Raw genomic sequence first — 19,812 nt, forward strand, 5'->3', positions numbered from 1 at the left:
GGGGTAACTGAGGGAGCTGACCCCCAGGCCCTCCGATGTGTAACGAGTAACTATGACTCTCTTCCTACTGGAAATTTAAAAAACTCACTAAATTGGCCACCATTTTACTTCCGGTGGATGGACAAAATGGCCACAATACGGCGCCTTTGTGTCTTTTGTGGAAATGCGAAAATGAACCGGAATGATTTATAGTCACATCACATCAGTAAGTAAAGTAGGAAGCATGCACGCGATATTACATGTTAAGTTGTCGCGTGTTGCCATTTCTAAAATCTACGTCAAACTGTAATTGACCAAATCGTAATATAAACATAAAATTTGACCCAATTGTCCAATTATTTATACTTGAATCAATTTGGGAACGTTCGCTCATCTATAAATAGCGCGGGAAGAACGTTACGCGACCGGTACGCCACTGGTTTATCGTACAGTAGTGGGGAATACTCGAACAAAATCGAATTCGTCGAAGTTCGCAGTTAGAAAATGGTGCTGGTTGTGAATGTTTAGGGTAAAAGTTTGGTTAAGAAGGTGTGTGGTGTGCATGTGACAATGACTGGAACTGTAATAAACGAGTGAGATTACGATTACTTCAATTGCGGTGACCAAAAAATGAACGCGAACACAATTTTACTAAAAAAAACTTAGTGCTTTAAGAAGATAGTGTTATATAATAATGCACACACTGTGGCTGACGAGCAGGTTACTGTCTCGAGCTATCTGGAATGGCATTTCCAATCTGTCGACGGCGGCGGACGCGAACCTACAACGAAAGAAGGACCCCCAAATCATATCCGCCGTCTGTGGATTTCCTAAGGAGAGAAAAATACAAAGACTGATCAAGGGACAGTTCGGGGACGACGCTTGGTTTACGGCCAAGTACAAGACGGCGGACGTTTTGGGTCAGTATCCAAATTCTAAACTTACATTCCGCTAACACGTATGTTGCAGGGGTTGCAGACGGTGTCGGCGGTTGGCGAGCGTACGGCATCGATCCCGGCGAGTTCTCGTTGCATTTAATGCAGACATGTCAAAGGCTAGTCAATATGGGCCGATTTACTCCCACTAACCCTTCCGAACTGCTCGCCAGGAGCTATTACGAACTGTTACATCATAAGAAAGCCATTCTAGGTAAGGGAATGTTTGTAAATGTTACTTGCCGCAATGTTTATTCGTGCAATTGAGAGCACTGGACTTTGTTCCTATTACAGCAATTCAATTGAAGTTACAAATTAAGTGTCATTGTTTTGTTTAAATACGTAAAACAACAATTGAAACATACCCGGTTGTGTGATTAATATGAAATTTGTTTCGTGTGGTTCGATTGTTTGTGTAATAGCTAGGCAAAAACACAGGGAGATAAACACTTGTACATCTTCTTATGCAGTACCTACATTGGTACAGATTAACTCGAGGATTAACTTAATAATTGTATGTTCTGGGTAACATTCGATAAGAACAAATAAATGACATACAAAACTTGAAAAGCATAGGTCCAAAGATACTGTCTTGTGGAACATCACCATGTTTTGCCTATAGACTATAGAGAGTCTTAACTATTTACAGAAGTTAAATCAATCCTGTGGGGTATCATGTTCTTCAATAGTTCACCTCTCTAACATTGTGATGCTTTATTACATGTTACCAATGGAGGTGAGTAGCTTTTCTCTTTCTGAATAGGTATGTCACGAAAAAACTCAATGCAGAGCAGATTTCCCAGGACAGTTGAATCATTTTTTATCTCGTTTTTAATTATTTATTGTCTTTTTTTTAATTTTAATGGTCCTTATCTTGATACCAGATTCGCAGGTTAGGTGGAAGAACAGGAAACGGGTGTGCCACTTTCTCAATCTTTGTTAATATAATTTGCTGTATAATCTTAATAAAGGCCTTTTGGGGTTATTATTATTACTTCTATTGCTGGGGCTATTTGGTGATATGGGTGAGAGGAGAGATTCAGTAAAAATTTCATTGGTCAGTATAAAATAATTGACATCTATGCAGTACTAAAGCGTTTTTGTAAAGTTTCATGAATCTTTTGAAAGCGTATTTCACAAGGCAATTGTGATCAGCGAGGTGATCAGTTACGAATCTTCAATGCTTCAATTTTTGGATTATTACAATGGAGATCTAGATAAAAATTGTTTTTAATTTTTGATTGTGAAGCAAACAACCATTGTAAAGTTAACACTAAACAGTACAGGGTGTCCCATTTTTGACACTTTCATAGGAAAATGTTTCATACAAAATAATAATCTGCAGTTCTCAAAATAACTTACGTCAGATAAAAAAGCTATTGGACCTAACGAAATTTGTTGAAATGAGACACTATATTTATTTATTATTTATTAATTTTAAAAAAATAGCGTATTAAATTCTTTTTTGAAAAATATAATACACCAGGGATTGATTTTTAAAAAAATTCAAAAAAGATTTTAAAAAAAGGTTTAAATTTGTAACGGGAGCTCTCTAGCGTGATTATTTATTTCGATTTTTGTTAAAAAAAATTCAATTATCTGTGGACTTAAGTAGTCAGTAAGGCGGAATTCATAAGAAATACCGCTGAATCATATTCGGTCGTAGATAAAGCTTAGAAAATACTGGGAATTTCGCTGAGGTGTAGTGGGACGATTTATTATGGGTCGAACCGCAGTGGATCTCGTTTCAAGTTCTTACAAGAGAAGAAACGAATGCGTTTGAAGCCGACGTAGAGCTCACTACAAGTAATTAAGAGAGCGAAAATTTAATAGTACGCCTGTGAACCACCTGGGGAGAGCTAAGGCCAAAGAAACCATATTTAAAAAAGAAAACGGTCCGCCGGTCCCAAGTTCGAAGGGTTGTCTATACTTGAATTTGAAATAAGCATTACTAAAAGGAAGATTAACGCAGTAAAATCGCGAACGCAAAAGTTTCGTCGGAAAATAAATTAACTGGTTGTTTTGGGGACCTCGCTCAGAAGGCATAAACGAAATTCCACGTTATAAATTTGCCCCGTAAAGATAGTGTATGTGAAAATTCATATTGGAGACTACTGCTGAAAATTATAACAGTACGAACGAACTTTATCCGGTGTATTCAAGTTGGCGTTTCGATTAATAAAAAAATGAAAGTTACCCAATTTGGTAATATAACGTTGCAATTTATTTGGTCTTTTTTGTGCGCTACTTACATTGTGAGAACAGCCCGGTCATTTGCATATAAAAAGGTAGTCAGTAGTCTTAAAGAGACAGGGTTGGCAAAAATCTGGGTTATTGTATGCTTTGGGTGGGGTTTTGGGTATTTGTGTTGGGTTTTTGTTTTTTTCTTGGATATTCGGGTAATTTTTGGGTACTTGTCGAATTTTCGGAACTCTACCCTCAAATTATAGAAAAATAACATTTATTTTGGACTTAGATTGTCCGATAAAGTAGAAAAGCTTGTGAAAATAGTAAAAATGAGCCACTTTAAAAAAGAGAAAAAGTTGTTTTAGGTTTTTAATTATTATTTTTATTTTATTTTGTTCCTAATGGATAAGCCGTTTTGTATTTTTTATTTTAATGTAAATTTTTTTTGAAACTAGGAATAAGAATATAAAGACTGATCTATCAGTACCTGTCTGTTTCCAAGTGAAATATATTCTATGTTGTTTTTGTTTCTAATGAAAAAGCCGTTTCGTATTTTATATTTTAATGTAAAATGTTCTTGAAACTTAGGAATAAGAATGTAACACTGATCTATCAGTACCTGTCTGTTTCCAAGGATACTACATTATATTTTGTTGTTAAATACTATATAAAAATTATCTCGATTTTGTGTCTCAAATTCTTAGGGCTTTTGTATGGGGTTTTGTATAAGTCGTTGGGTGGGTTTTTGACACAAAAACCCTGTGGGTTTTTTAAATGGTTTTTTCGTTTTGCCAACCCTGTAAAGAGAATTCAGAAAAAAGCCCGGCAGTAGTACTTCAAGAGATCCAATTTCCATTCTATATTATCCATTGCGAAGGAGACCTTGTACTGTAGGAAAACCATCGTGTCCAGAGCGATATATGTAAGGTACTGTAATTTTTCTTGATTTGTGTAAAAATAAACGATCGGTTGCGTAAAAATATTTTGTTGAAAGTAATCAGAGAATTTCTTAAAGGTATCGATCTTTGTAAATTGGCTGAAGCCGCATTGTAATATACAAAACACTTCCGTTTCGACGCATTTAAAAGTAGTGTGAATTGTTTCTCTAGTACGGACCACGGTATTCCAACCCCTGTAATTGTTACAAATGCAAAAAATACAAAAAATAAAAAAAGATTTTTGATTGTTTTTTAATTTAAAAAATTTTGAATCTTAATGGGATGTTTTGTGTTATATTTTTGAAAAGATAATTTAATTTTATTTCAATTTAAAATGGCAACATTAAATTCTTTTTTCAAAAACATTAAAGAAAACTCAAAACATCTTTTTCAGTTTACGATTCCCTTCCTAGGTTGTGACTTCCAGTGTTAGGGGAGTTTTGAATGGTCTGTGAGCGAAATGGGGGGGTCTACCCCTCGAACCAATTTTTCTTACAGATTACAAATTATCGTTGATATCATTATCACACCAGCGGCGGCGAATTGGTTGATTAATTGGATTTATTCCCTTCATTTCCGCCGACCTTTATCAATGTAGGTAACAAGAGAGATATCATTATCACGCTCTTGATAATACAAGAAGCCGCGCAATTTCTCTCGCACTGCGAATTTCTGAGTCGGAGATGCGCAATCAAAATCTGCACTTAACGATGTGTATTTATTTAAGGAATCATTGAACCTAACCAGATTAGGTGCCATTTTTAGGCCGATAAACTGATCCGCGCATAGTAAACAGCACTCCCACCGGAGGCTTAGCGCCGAAATGTCGGGAACGGATTTCACGTGAGACTTGTGTAATCTACTTTAAAGTGGTTTTATTTACATTTCAAATTTCGGTGTGAGAGATCTCGCATTAAAGTGCTAATGTATTTGTTTATTAGACGCAAAACAAATATTCATTATATTACACAAATTTTGTTTATAGGAGGTACCGTTAGGAAGTGTAATGTTAATAAACAAGTTAGGGCAGTTATTGAAGAATAAATTATCTATGTAGTTCAGCTGAGTTTATCGTTTACGTAATTAAATATGCCCGTCGCTTTCTTTTATATCGCATTGCACAAATATGGATTGGGTATCGAATTTGGTCTTTTTCTCAACAAAATTTGTGCGTAAATAACGATTTTCTCATCTTTTGGGAAAAAATATTTTGGTCGGCAAAAATACGCATGTAACACTTCTTGGGCATCGAGCAATGGGATGTGGTCTTTTTCCCAAGAAAATTGATGCATAAATAAAGATTTAGGCCGATTTTGGGCAATAAAGTGCTGGTTTCCAAAGTTAATTTTTGATTATTGCACATTTGGAACCCATAAGCTTTCATATAGCGAAAACCCGAAGTCGATATGAGGTCTTTTTTTCAAGAAAATCGGTACATAATAAAGATTCTACGTAAAAATATCTAAAAAGGCAGTTTTTCAGTTTTTTCTATCTTGCAGTGGTAGTACGATACGATAACATCCCAACAAGTGAAACTTTTTCGTTTTCACCCTGTATCTCAGAATCAAACGTGGCTAATTGATTCTGTTTGCGGTATTGAAAGTTTCACAAAAAGTGGCACAGGGTCGCGAAAAAAGCAAGTCTGTAGAAATTGAATTAATTTGGGCTTTCGCCTTAGTGCAAAATGGTATCGATCTACATCAGACGAGCATGTAAGTTCAGATACGTAAATGCCCAAATTACCTCGGAAAATGTATCCTCTATTTATATTCAAGTCAGCGCAACAATAATTGTCACTTGAACGGTTTACGAGTTATTACGTGTAAAGTATCTAAGTACATCAAGTCACAAGTGTAATTTCATTTAATAAAATGGCACAAGCTAATGCGTACTGTACAGAAGTACAGAATGTAAAATTTGGCCGGCGATTCTGATTCTGAGCGCTTTCGTAGGTGTTTTCTGATCCAGCGCCCATAAAAAAATAATTTGGTCTAGATAGTTTTTCAGTTTCAATGGAGTGTCTTCCATGAAATGAAATTCTGAAAAACTAGAATGTGACAGCCTTTGGTAAATAGTATAGGTCCAGAAATAGCGCCTTGGGGCACGCCAACAGATACTTAGGTGTCATTAGTAGCCACAAAGTCTTCCGACGATCAAATTCCGGAATCGTCAACTCCATTCATACTTACATCAAACTTGGCAGATTGCGCGTTCTATTTTAAAACATTTGAGCGATATCACGCGGCTTTTATTTTGAAAAGATGAACTTTGACGGCAGTTCTTTTTAATTATTTCGAGCGGAATTTTGGCACTCTCGTATTGCAGGAAATCGCCAATTTTCCCTGCGACCGTACGGTCGTTAATGGGCGAAAGGTTTTCGACCTTTGGTAGAAAGTAGGTGCGTATTGCAAACTGATATTATTTACACTTCGTACAATGAACTTGTTTGTCGCGTTTATGTCATAACTACAAAAAAAAAATCCTAGGAAGGATATTAATATTCACATGGCATGTGACTCGTTACCCGGTGTAACAATGGCTGCAAGCGAACTTCTGAGGATTTCTCATCTGATACTTTTGGCCCATGTAAGATCGGAATTGTGATTCAAAAAATCAAGAATGGATAGTTTTGTGTCAACGCTTTTTCTAAACCTCCACGTTTCCCTCGTACTTGCAGTCAATAGATCATGGATGAGCAGCAATCCGTTTCTTTTCACCATAATAATTAGCCTCGTTTTGTTGCAGCAAAACTGAAAGTCAATTAGTCACGCTTGCATTGTATTAAATAAATCACTCGAATAAGATAGAAAGTGGACCCGTTCAGTTTTTCTCCGAGCTTCTGGCGAAGGTCCCCATGACATAAATCTTGACCTTGTATAACCTAATCGGAGTTAAAAAAAATTTACTATCTCACTTATTACATAATGTAGACAAATACTAATTAGACCCATGATAGTACCAAGTTGTAGTATCATGAATTAGACCTCCATACTGGAGCAGATAATTTGTTTATCTTTCAAGTTGCACAAACCTTTTTTTTTTATCAAAATAGTAGAGAGGAAATGAAGATTTCAGGGCAGAAGATCTTTGGGTGCATTCTTCCCAAACCAAAAGCGAATACCAGTGATTTGACATCGTGCAAGTGGTGTCAAAAATTGAAGAATACCAGACATTCATCTTCTTCACTGTCGAATAGTCATAGCTTTCTTCAAAGTGAATGATTCAATACTATATAGCAATTTATCGATGTGTTAAAACAATTGGTTACAATGTTGCAAATTAGTTTCTGTTTAAAGAAAGCAATTTCACCGAATGGCACGTCGAACATTGTATGTGTCGCGATTTTTTATAGCTCCATTATGGTATGTATAGCTGAATCGCGAGCTTTATTAGAAAAAGGGCAATAAACACGTTCGGTTGATAATGTTCTCGCAGCAAACTTTTTTCTTACATTGGTGGGTTATAATGGGAGCAAATTAGGGCCAGTGGACTAAGACTGCATCATCATAAAATTTAAATTGACAGATTTTTTTTTCTATTAATCCGATTAACTAATGGAGCCGCATACTTCCCAATCTATCCCCTCCAATTAGCCGATTGACAGACAGATTCATTTTTCCTCGCCCTCACGAAAAATTAGTGCTGATTAAGCCACCCCAACGGGCGCCTAAGAAATTTTCTAAAAATTTTGAAGCATGATGATGTCCACTAGATATCTACCCCTGATCACTTTTTTGAAAATTCAATCCGGTAGGTTTCGTTACGATACTCTCGCTTCCGGAATGTTCGCCCTTGAGAAAATTTGTCCCCCTCTCATATTTGCTTCAGGGAGTCTCAAAAATTTGCCCTTAAGAAAACTTGCCTCAGGAAAAGTCGTCTCGATAAGTTTCTCCACGAAATCCTCACCCCCACATTGTGAATCTAAACCATCCGGGGATACGTAGAGACAAATCCGCCTCATCCACTTCTCACCACGTCTTCCCGCTTTCAGCACCTCACCCCTGTTCTTTCCACCCCCTCTTTCCTAATTTCCACATCGGAATCTCTCCATTATTTTCATATTTTTTCTTTCCTTCCAACAGTATTTTAGTAACCACTCTCTTATTAGATATTTGTAACTTCTTCTTACGCGTGCGCTCTATATCTTCATCCTCTGTTGTTGTATTTGTGCCCGTTCTCCTACTCCTTGCCTCTTTTCAACCATTTCTTTCATAATATTTTTCTCTTTGTTCTTCACACCAATTACCAATTCGCTTGCCTTTTCACTCTAATATACAATTTGGTGCTCTTTCGTTTAGCCCGAGATTTAGCCCTTCATACTCATTTATAATACCTTTTTTTGTATTCCTTCCAGCTCATCCCATTTCTTCCTTCCACATATCTCTGCTCTACATTAGCGCCTGTCTCATCGCCACCACCCCATTTTCCTTAGTTCTGTTATTTGCGCATTTCTCCCACATAATCTTTGCATTTGGTATCTTCAATTTCGCTTCTATCTCCACTTTCCTTCCACTCCCCTTCACAAATCTCATTATCTTCAACTTATCTACATATAACTCCATTCCTTCCCTTTTTCATTATCTCTCTTTTCTCTCCTCTTATTTCCTTTATTTATTCTAGCTCTGTTGCCTTAATTTCTTCTTCATATTCTTTCTGTTTCTTCATCTTTTTTCCCTTCTTCTTTCTTTCTCCATCATTTCTCTCTTCAGTGCACTCCCTGTCGCATCACTTCTTTCTTTTTCTCTCCCCTTCCCTTCATTTATTTGGTCCACATTATTGCTTTTTTATATTCTCCTTTTTATTATTTCTCTCCTCTATACTGTCTCCTTTTTTTTTCTCCTTGTTCCTCTAGCCTCCCTCTATACAGCTCCACCGTGTCTCTTGTCCGTAACTGTCTCCCCCTTCCTCTTCGTGTTTTTATTTGTTGATCTTATCTTCTATTTCAGACTCAATGATTCGATTCTATCCTTGTTGCTACCTTAAATTCATCTATTTCATCCAGTATTTTCTCATTCACTATCCCCCTCCATATTTCCTAATCTCTGTTTTCTGATAATTCCACACTTCTCTCTCTTTGTTACACTCTTTATCTCTTGATTTTCTATCTTGTGTTTTTCTTCTCATCTCTACCCATTTTCTTTTAATTCCTGTTTTGGCATTAAAATCTCCCCACAACATTCGCCACTCCTTCCTTTTGTCTACCATATTTTATGTTTTAAGTTTCTTCATTCCTTCTCTGTTGTATCGTTATCACTCTCATATTTTGTGTATTTATTGCCCTCATTGTTCAAATCCGGATGGAAATCAATTTACAAAATGTTTAAAAATATGGGTGGGACCTTTTCTACACAAGAAAACTCACCCTTGTCATATTTCCCTAAAAAATATTTACTCTGTAATATTGGATTCCAAGAAAAGTGCAAAATAATTCATCCGGGTAAAACTGCGTACGAGCACTCGCTCCGCTTTTCAATGAACCTTCCTTCTGAATCGACTTGGCACAGGAAGCGCGCCAAGTAGAGTACAGGGTGTCCCATTTTCGACACTTTTATAGAATATCTCCGTAGTTGTTATCAAAAAAGTAATATGTCATGTGCTCTTTTTGGGTCCAACTTAAAATGGTAAAATCAAAATTGGAAAATTATTTGCTTGCTTAAGGTAATTGTTGAATAATTCGAATTTTTAAAATTGTAAGTATACGGGGTTAGGTAAAAAAGTTATCGGACCTAACCTCATTTTTGAATGAAACACTCTATATATTTTAATCTATAAAGATGGTATACTGAATCCTCTCTTCAAAAATATTATTATTATAAAGAAACATTTGTAACCAACATTTTGCTGCATTTCATTTAACCATTGAATAAAAACACTATTTCAATGATTTAACCAAGTCATTTTCAAAATGTGTTAAAAGAAATACAGAAAAATATATTACATAAGTTACTTTTTCATAGTAAGTAAATATATATACGGGGTCAGGTAAAAAAGTTACTGGACCTAACCTAATTTTTTTAAATTGAACAATTATTTTTTTAGGAATCGTTTTTATCTGTTTAAATCAATATTGTATTTTTTAATTTTTTAGTATACGGGGTCAGATAAAAAAGTTATCGGACCTAATCTCATCATTGTAATAGAGCACGGTGTGTTACTTTAATCTAAAAAGTAGTGTATTAAATTCTCTCTTCAAAAATATAACACACGCGGGATGATACAGTGTGTAAAGCGATGGGGTATACAAGAGGGCATTGTTTTTAAAATATTGATTTATGAAAAAAATTTATTCTTCATGATATTTTTTGCTTGCTTTGAAAGTACCAATAACGTTTCGATAATCTAAAATTTATTTATAGAAATCTGGAAAAATAATAAAATTAATTTTTTTTATTGAAAGTTATCATCCTACATTATAATCAAGATAGCGTATTGCTATCAAACCACAAACAATCGAAACGTTATTGGTACTTTCAAAGCAAGCAAAAAATATCGTGAAGAATAAATTTTGTTCATAAATCAATATTTAAAAAAAATTCCCTCTTGTATACCCCATCGCTCTACACACTGTACATATAAAAAAGTTCAAAAAATTAAAAAATGATTTATAAAATGAGGAAAAGGTTCAAATGATTCAAAAAAAAACATATTAAAAAAGATTGTGAATTTTTTTAAAATCTTTTTGAATCGATATTGAATTTTTTAAATGATTTTAATAAGATACGCTACCATTTTAGATTAAAATCCATTTTAAAAAATGAGGTTAGGTCCTATAACTTTTTTATCTGATACCGTATACTTAAAAAAATCCACATTGAATGTGAAAACAGATTTTTAAAATTTCGATTCTTGATTTTTTTAAATCATCTTTTAATTTTTTTAATATCAAGTGTGTAATATGACTTAATTTCTTAACTGCAGATTATTTAACATTATAAAGACACTGTTGTAACAAACATTTTGCTATATCTCTCGTTTTTAAAATACATATAAGGTATCAGATCAAAAAGTTATCATACCTAACCTCATTTTTTTAATGAAGCACTGTATATTTTAACCTAAAAAGATAGTATATTAAATTTTTCTCGCAAATATAACACACGGGATGACATTTAAAGAATTCAAAAAGATTTTTGAATTTTTTAAAAATCTGTTTTCTTCGTGCCTAATTTCTTCACAGCTTTTTTAAACCTTCTTCACGTTTTACTGACGCATCTTTCATGACTGCTTCATGTTCTCCTTCTCCTTTCTAGAGTGTTTTACATCCGCTCAGATCTTCTTCTGTTGCCCTGTCTTGATGCTTCCCTCTCGCCTTTTCCTTTCCTCCTTTCACATCTTATTTAACGATGTAATCTTCTTCTTCGTTCATTTATCGGTCTTATTGTCTGAACGTAAAAAGGAATCGATTCATCGTGCGAAATATTTAAAAATTAGCGGAGGGGGGTCCAATCTATATCTGTCACCTCACAAAAAAAAAAACAAAAAATGCCACCTTCGCTTGTTTTTATGGAATAATTAAGTACGTGATGAAAATTAAATTCGTATTAACTATGGGAAACGGAAATGTTTTTTTGAGACTGCGCTTTATTCTTAATTCACACGTACAATTCGCGAGATCTGGCCAAAAAAAATAGTTACGGGGGGGAAATTTAAACAATAGCCAACGGTGTTTTTCGTAGATTTTCACATTCGAAATATCTCTCACATTTCAAGGCAACGCTTGTTTATCCGTCTTTTTTTTTGTTTTTACAAAATCCCTCCAATTGGATTCGCCGGTTGGGCTATTCTTGTAAAACTCGAGACGTTTATTTTTACCGAGGCGAGCAGAACGTTTATGTGTACATACATTACGTAAGGTATTACGGCTTGCCATCGATTCGACATATGATAAATTGATTGGGATTAGTTATACAGGGTGGAACGCGAGAGGAAAATTAAATTTGATTTTGACTTCTTAATTATTCAAGTGACAGTCGAGATGGTACCGGTGGGGGGGGGGGGCTGCGGTAACGTTTCTCTTTCTAATAATTTCTAATGAGAGTGTAGTTTCTAATAGTTAATATTTCTTAATTTTTCCACGGAAAATGTGGTTTTATTTGCTTTTTAATTACAATAATAAATGTTGACGTATATGAAGATATTTGTTTATTATCATTGTAAAACTAAAGATTGCCATAATCTAAGGTCACCATACGATGATATGAATTTTTCACTAGAGATTGCATGGATAAAATTGCATAATTACGTTGATGGGAGACAGCACTGCATAATGATACTTAGAGACCTTTTTTTTTTGCGAAAACTGAAATCATTGGGTTTTGCGTAAGGTGCTTAGTTAAATGTTAAATTAAGCAAGATTTTGTTTTTTCGTATCGGCGACGTGTGCTGTAACATATTGTAATCTCGCTGATGAAATTGTAAATAGCTTCTGTGCAATTGATACCGTTTAACAAAATAACCACTCTCCTTCGAGTTCATGGATAAGTGAGCGCAAGTGGGTCAAATATACATAATCGATTAAATATTTATTAAGCCAATCAGTTTTGTATAATCTGATATTGGCATTTGCGGGAGAAAAGAGAGGGCTCGCCGTACCGGAATCCTGGAGACCGATACCAGGACCAAACACAGACAAATTTGTTCCTTAACGAGGTCAGGCGGCGCAGCTGCCCAATCCGAGCGTATGTCCCCTCCAAGAAAACGAGATTTATCAAAGGCGGTACGAAGTTCGCGGGTCTGCTAGTGGTTTCTAAAAAGAAGGCTTAGTTTCTAGGAAGGTTTTGAAAAACTTGTCGATAATAGTTTGCTTCTCAAGTTCCCTGGAGAGTTTTTGGATTTTTAAAAGGACTTCACTGGAAGTTTCTCAGTATTCTTAAAAGGTTTTTTTATACAGTATTTTTCCAGAAAGATTTTCAAAAGATTTCGGTTTTCAAGATTAGAACTTTATGACACTTCTCTACGATCTTATGGTTTTAATGCAATAAAATTGTCGGCGCGCAATGCCGATCCGTGTTGTGCAGTTATAGTGGGTGCTAAAAAAAAACCGCAAAAGAATATCTATCCGGGTGGCACAATGGGTTCGAATAAACACACAATTAATTGATTGACAGTGGCAAACATTTATTCCTCGATTCATTCCAATACACATGAAATGTAAATTAAATCAAATTTGGTGAAGTAATGAGAAGCTTACAAAGTTTGTTCGGACGAATTACCTCGCACGCAGGAGTTCGAAAATTCTTAAAATACAGTAGGCAATTACAAACAATTCTGCGATTCTGCAATTCGCCAAGACACATTTAAGCAGTCAATAGGTAAACCTACCAATTAAAATTGAAGGTCATCAAAGGAGAGGATTAAATGGTAGATCAATCGATAAGATTCGCATGCGGGGTAGTCCTTTTTCAACTGCGTCAAAATTGAGTTATTTAACGCTCGGCCCGTAAAATGCTTTCGTATAAAATAAAATGTTTAATCCCCTAAAGGTAACTTAATTAAAATGATAAACCAAACTAGTAGAGGCGTGAATGGAATTACCACAAAAATGTCATATAAATTCTTCTACCTCTGGTTCGTGTAGCAGTTTTGCATATTACATTGTACAAGCTTGTGGACGGTATTCGCCAACTTTAGGGAACAAATTGAGTTAATTCCTGAGAGAAATTATTTTACAACCAAGTGGACTTTGTTTTTTTCTTATTTTCCACTGACTTAAACCTTGACTTAATTAGGTCTGTCGCTCTTCTTGGTATCGATTTAATTAGATACAGCCGGTTTTTTGTGATTGAAACAAAAAAGCCCGAGTCCAACTTGGGAGGCTCCCCGTTTTGCAATTTTCTGTTTTATTAATTCCATTCAGACTTCGCATAGATTATTGAGCTGCTTGTTTTTACGTAATTCGTTTCTATTGCGGTCGCGGTTTGCATATACAATTAACATAGAATATCAAATTAAGATCACGCGGATTGGTTCAGTTGATCATGCATCTTCAATTTTTAAGGCCGAAGACTGCTCCCTGTAGAGTGGAAAACTTCGTCTTTGTTTATTAATGATTAATTTTTAAACAAATTCCTCAAAGATAAAAGTTGAAACAATAAAATTTTCCGTGCGATAGTGGAAAGTTTCCTAATTAACAGGACGGCAGATACCGTCTAGAAGTTCAGATATCCAGATGCTTCCCAGATCCTTCCCTAAATTGTCAAGCCTTCAGTACTCGTTTTCTTTGCCTGACATTCCCCGTTACTGTGTTGTCCCCCCAAAATAGAAAATAGTTGGGTTATTAGGTATTCATCAATGTTTACCTTATTGGTAGATTATGGGGAGGGGGATCTTGATCTTTATAGATAAACTGCTTCGACACTTCGTTCTGAGGATATTTGCACGATCTGAGACAATTTTTTTTTCGGGGCTCAAAAAAAGGCAGTTATTAACCTTCCTTTTTTACCAAAAATCGATTGCACCAAAAGTTATGGACTAGAAACCAATTTCGAAAGAAAATTCTAAGGGCTGTAACTTTTGAACTAGTGGCTCAATCTTGGAACTGTTTGAAATTATGGATTCTACAGGCCACATTCTATAAGAAAATTTTTTTTCCGGGTCGATCTGAGACAATTTTTTTTTCGAGGCTCAAAAAAAGGCAGTGTATAACCTTCCTTTTTTACCAAAAATCGACTGCACCAAAATTTCTCGGGAAAACACTTTTTCTTAATAATTTTGGTGCGTAGAATCCAAAACAATTCGTACTTTTTCGATTAGACTTCTCAATCAAAAGTTATAGACTAGAAACCAATTTCGAAAGAAAATTCAAGGGGCTGTAACTATTAAACTAGTAGCCCAATCTTCGAACTGTTTGAAATTATGGATTCTACAGGGCCCATTCTATAAGAAAATTTTTTTTCCCGGTCAATCTGAGACAATTTTTTTTTCGCGGCTCAAAAAAAGGCAGTGTATAACCTTCCTTTTTTACCAAAAATCGACTACACCAAAATTTCTCGGGAAAACACTTTTTCTTATTAATTTTGGTGCATAGAATCCAAAACAATTCGTACTTTTTCGATCAGACTTCTCAATCAAAAGTTATAGACTAGAAACCAATTTCTAAAGAAAATTCAAAGGGCTGTAACTTTTGAACTAGTAGCCCAATCTTGGAACTGTTTGAAATTATGGATTCTACAGGCCACATTCTATAAGAAAATTTTTTTTCCTGGTCGGTCTGAGACAATTTTTTTTTCGGGGCTCAAAAAAAGGCAGTGTATAACCTTCCTATTTTACCAAAAATCGACTGCACCAAAATTTCTAGGGAAAACACTTTTTTTTATTAATTTTGGTGCGTAGAATCCAAAACAATTCGTACTTTTTCGATCGGACTTCTCAATCAAAAGTTATATTTTTTTTATATTTTATTTATTGTTGTGCAGACATGTTGATACATTTACACTCGTCATTAGATAAAGAACACACTACCATATAATACAACAAACATAATAAATAAAAAAATAACATATAACACAGAATGACTGATACAATTACGAACCACTCCAACATGTTTTGACATCACCAGTAGATTTGTCTCGTCCAGAAGTTCTACTCGCCCTTTATGAATACCCTTTTCCGACACTTCATTTTCAAGATATTCGCTTTTGCCTTTGCCCTCTGACAAAACCGTTTTCCCGATATTTGGTCTTAAAGTTTTGCCATCACCGGCGGATATACAGGGTGGTGACTTGCGTCGCGCATCATAGGGATTTCAATGTAAAATTCATAACATGCCATTATTGGCTCCCCAAATTATTTTAGACCAAAAATGTATTAAGGTTTTTTATAGACAACAATTTTTTACGTCAATCAACCGCGTTAGTTTCCAATTTTTTACATAATGAAGACAGAAAATTGGAAAAATAAAACCCGCATCTTTTTCAATGCCATGGAATTTTATAATACAAAAACTACAATATCCGTCATGCCATGGAATGTCTGCTATAAAACAAATCAAATTCTATCAAAAAGTATTATATTTAGAACAGCGAATTCAACATAAAGAAAGACCAAATGACTAAAAACGGTTTCCTAATATAACAATTTACAATAAATGTTCGAATAAGTCACCATTAACTGCAAGGCAGTAACCAAGTCAATCATAAAATCCATTTCGAACTACTGCTAATTGATAACTGGACATCTTTTTGTTTTAGAAAATTCCATGGCATCGCAGATTATTGCAAAAGATGCGGGTTTTATTTTTCCAATTTTCCGTCTTTATTATGTAAAAAATTGAAAACTAATACGGTTTATTGACGTAAAGATTTTTTTTCTACAAAAAACTTTAATACATTTTTGCTCTAAAATAATTTGGGGAGCCAATAGTTGCATGTTATGAATTTTACATTGAAATCCCTATGATGCGTGACGCAAGTCACCACCCTGTATATCCTCCTCTGACAATCCGCTGTTGAAATGTAAGGAATTATAACCAATCAAAATAAGGGTTCGAGGAGGAGGACCATGATTGGTAGAAATTGATTCCTTTCGCTGAGACCTTTAATTAGAGTACCATGAAGGATAAAACCAGCTCCCCTCCCCGAACTCCCTTTTATGATACCAGAAAAACTTATTCAAATTTGTATATAATTCTAATGTAAAATTCTTTAGCTACCCACGCAACTTGACTGTCGTCTTCTTCTATTGCAGGAAGTAGTACCGCGTGCGTTGTTGTATTAAATAAAGAAAATAGTACGTTATACACTGCCAATATAGGAGATAGCGGATTCATGGTGGTCCGTCGCGGTAAGGTGATACACAAATCCGAAGAGCAACAGCACTACTTTAATACCCCCTTTCAACTCTCCCTACCGCCACCCGGCTACCAAGCGAACGTGCTGTCCGACCAGCCAGACTCGGCGATCACCAACAACTTCCCAGTCGAAGATGGTGACGTGATTCTCGTCGCGACCGACGGCGTCTTCGACAATCTGCCGCAGAGTCTACTCATAAAGGAGCTTTGCAAGGTGAGTCCGTCCGTTCACCCGTTTGCCTACTCACCGGATGGCGCGTTTTGTTTAGGTTCAAGGCGAGAGGTGCGCTACCAGACTGCAAACCGTAGCGAATTCGATCGCCTGGATGGCTCGGAATCTCTCGTTCGATGAAACGTTCATCTCGCCGTTTGCTGAAAGCGCCTTCGCTAATGGTATTAATACGATAGGTAAGTTAGACTCCGTCGCCCCACCATCAACATCCTCCGACTCTCCTTTATCATTGAAAGATTCGTCCCATCATCCCCTCCCCCTTTTTTTCTTACGTCACAGTACTGCGTTGTGATTGGCTGCGCCATTTTGTAGCGGTAAGTTTGAATTTGTGCGGGAATTTGAATTTCTTACTGTGATTGGCTGTGATTTTAAATATACAGGGTATAATGACAGTTATATGCTGGGTATTTGTGATCGCTGTGTTTGTACCCGTGCCAATACGTCATTAATTTACCGCTACAAAATGGCAGACATCCGCAAATTCTTATCGCCACAAAATGGCGCAGCCAATCACAACGCAGCGCACTCTGACGTCAGAAAAATAGAGGAAGGAGATGCTTTTACTACTAGTACCCGTTGTCTAATTTGTGCCACTTTAATCCCATCTTTGATTACAGGTGGAAAACCAGATGATATCACGGTTCTACTTGCAACAGTGGCAATATGAATCAAAGCCTTAAACCGATTGTTCATATTAAATCATAGAGCGCTATCGTTTTCATTTCTGATTATGTAACGACCTATTCTGTTGTAGTCGGATAAGTGTTGCCGGATGTAGACGAAACAACACTTTAGTAAGTAATACTCGACCTTTTAATTTAATGCCCCAAGGTGCATTGCTTATACGAGCCCGCCTAGGTTAAAGTGGGGGTCGATGCCTGTGAAAACGAAGTGCAGTAAATATCGAGGAAGGCAATAATCATTAATATAAACGCAAACAAAATACGCACTAAATTGGTGTACTATTTATTTATGAATCTAAAGTGCAAGATATTAACGACAGTGGACTTTGGTTGTGAAATAGATTGATATTGATTTTAATCAAATGACGCTCATTTTTTCAATTTGACTAATCGCTACGATTAAAGATGGACCCCTTCCTATGTTGACTATGCTTCATTCTGATATAAAACTGAGAATGCAACATATTTTAATTTGTACTTACAGTATTAAGTAAATTCTGGTTAGTATCAGAAGTATCTTATTCTATCTATATCTGCAGTGGATCAGCATCAATATTGCTCCACACTCATCCCATATGTATATGAGAATGCTCCCTTTTCTCCTTTTGGAGTAATTGTACTTACAAATCTTGTTTTCCGTCATGAGCGCTCATATATTCATTGATCCATATTTATGCGCAACTCATCTTAGTTTTCTAGTTCTTAAGGTTTTGTTAGATAGATTTGTAAATCGTTCGAATTTGTGTTTGATTTGTTTTATTTAAGTTACTTTGTAATCTTGCGTTTTGACTATCTCAGGATTAGAACTATCCCAATAGTGTAGCTATTAAGGTTCATTTGCAAATCTATCTTTTTCGTGCTGTTTTAGGTTAAATGAAGTGCTGTGGTTTCGTGTAGGTACGATTTTTTTTTTGTTCGATATTGTTAATTGTGGCTGTCAGGATAAGTTATGGAAATGTTGTTGTTTCGCCAGTGTATCTGAATAAAATTCTTTTTGTTTGATTATTCGTATACAACCGCGCGAATAATGTAGATAGGGAATTTATTTAATATTGTGCTGTGCAACTTAGTGATGATCAAACCAAAATGACTACTTCGCAACATTTAGGATCTTTTTTTTTGTTAAAGGTTCCTTTGTATTTTTAACTTGTACAACAGTGAGCAGTTAATGTAGGTAGTTGTTTAATAAAGCAATTGTTATCGACGACTTATGCTTTGTGCACATTGAGAATAGGTACAGTGTCTAAACGTGGATGCTTTCGAATGAATGCAGGTAATGTTTGACACATCAGGCTCGTCTCAAATTTAGGAGCTTACTCAATATTCCACTCTTACAAGGGAGCAACCGGCGGCCTTTGCTATTAAAGAAGCTAAGTGGTTCCTGGCTATTATTTATGGGTAAGTATTAAAAGACCAACCACATTTTTTTGTGTGATTTACTTGTGTAGGGATGGAAAAAGATAGCAAGGGTCCAGATTTTCCCAAACAAAGACCAATTTTTAATGGATAAGATTCGGTCTAGACTGTAGGAAATGTCCTGGATGGTAATGATTTTGACACCTCGTTATCTCTCTGGTCTCATACCAACCATTCCAAAATTAACTTCGTCTTCCTGGCGTTCGCCGCCATTTATAACATGTTCTTTAGGTCCAAAGGACTGCAAGTAAGTTTGGAAAGACTCCCAGACCTTCGCCTTACACCAACCTTTGGACTTGACCCACAATTTTTGTACTTGCCAACCTTTGGACTTTGAACAGCAGGGAATGGACTTTGATCGATAGCTTGGCCTACTCTCTAAGACCAGCGAAAATAACGCTATAATGCAGAAAAAATGTTGGATTTATCGTCATTGATGTGACCTTGATGAAGTGTGTGCATGCGCCATTTTAACGCATAACCTCAGTCTTCTCCCCTGCCATTTTTGTACATTGCACACCGGAAGTGTATTTATACCACACATACGGATTTATGGCTCAGTGGTAGAGCATTGGGTTATAAATCCGGAGGTCGGGTGTTCGAACCTGGGTTGAGGTGAATTTTTCATCTGTGGCGGAGATGGAAATTACCTTAG

General features: G+C 35.8%; 2 protein-coding genes across 3 annotated transcripts in view; both read left to right on the forward strand.

The window, feature by feature from the left end:
• The window catches only part of LOC116177573 (broad-complex core protein), a 312,257-nt gene that overhangs the window by 95,695 nt on the left and 196,750 nt on the right, over nt 1–19,812 (forward strand). The gene's annotated exons all lie outside the window — the stretch shown is intronic.
• LOC116177576 (protein phosphatase PTC7 homolog) lies at nt 426–18,948 on the forward strand. Of its 2 annotated transcripts, XR_004146703.1 has the most exons (6): nt 426–899; nt 949–1,128; nt 16,724–17,040; nt 17,096–17,234; nt 17,676–17,852; nt 17,917–18,948. XR_004146703.1 is itself a non-coding variant. In XM_031496587.1 (5 exons), exons 1-5 carry the CDS (start codon nt 674–676, stop codon nt 17,723–17,725), a joined length of 912 nt encoding a protein of 303 aa, XP_031352447.1. In that variant the 5' UTR covers nt 426–673; the 3' UTR covers nt 17,726–18,948. The 2 variants fall into 2 exon arrangements, 1 of the variants encoding a protein (XP_031352447.1); XM_031496587.1 differs by having other exon boundaries at nt 17,676–18,948.

Source organism: Photinus pyralis, unplaced genomic scaffold, assembly GCF_008802855.1.
Source record: "Photinus pyralis isolate 1611_PpyrPB1 unplaced genomic scaffold, Ppyr1.3 Ppyr1.4_LG8, whole genome shotgun sequence".
Lineage (NCBI taxonomy): Eukaryota > Metazoa > Arthropoda > Insecta > Coleoptera > Lampyridae > Photinus > Photinus pyralis.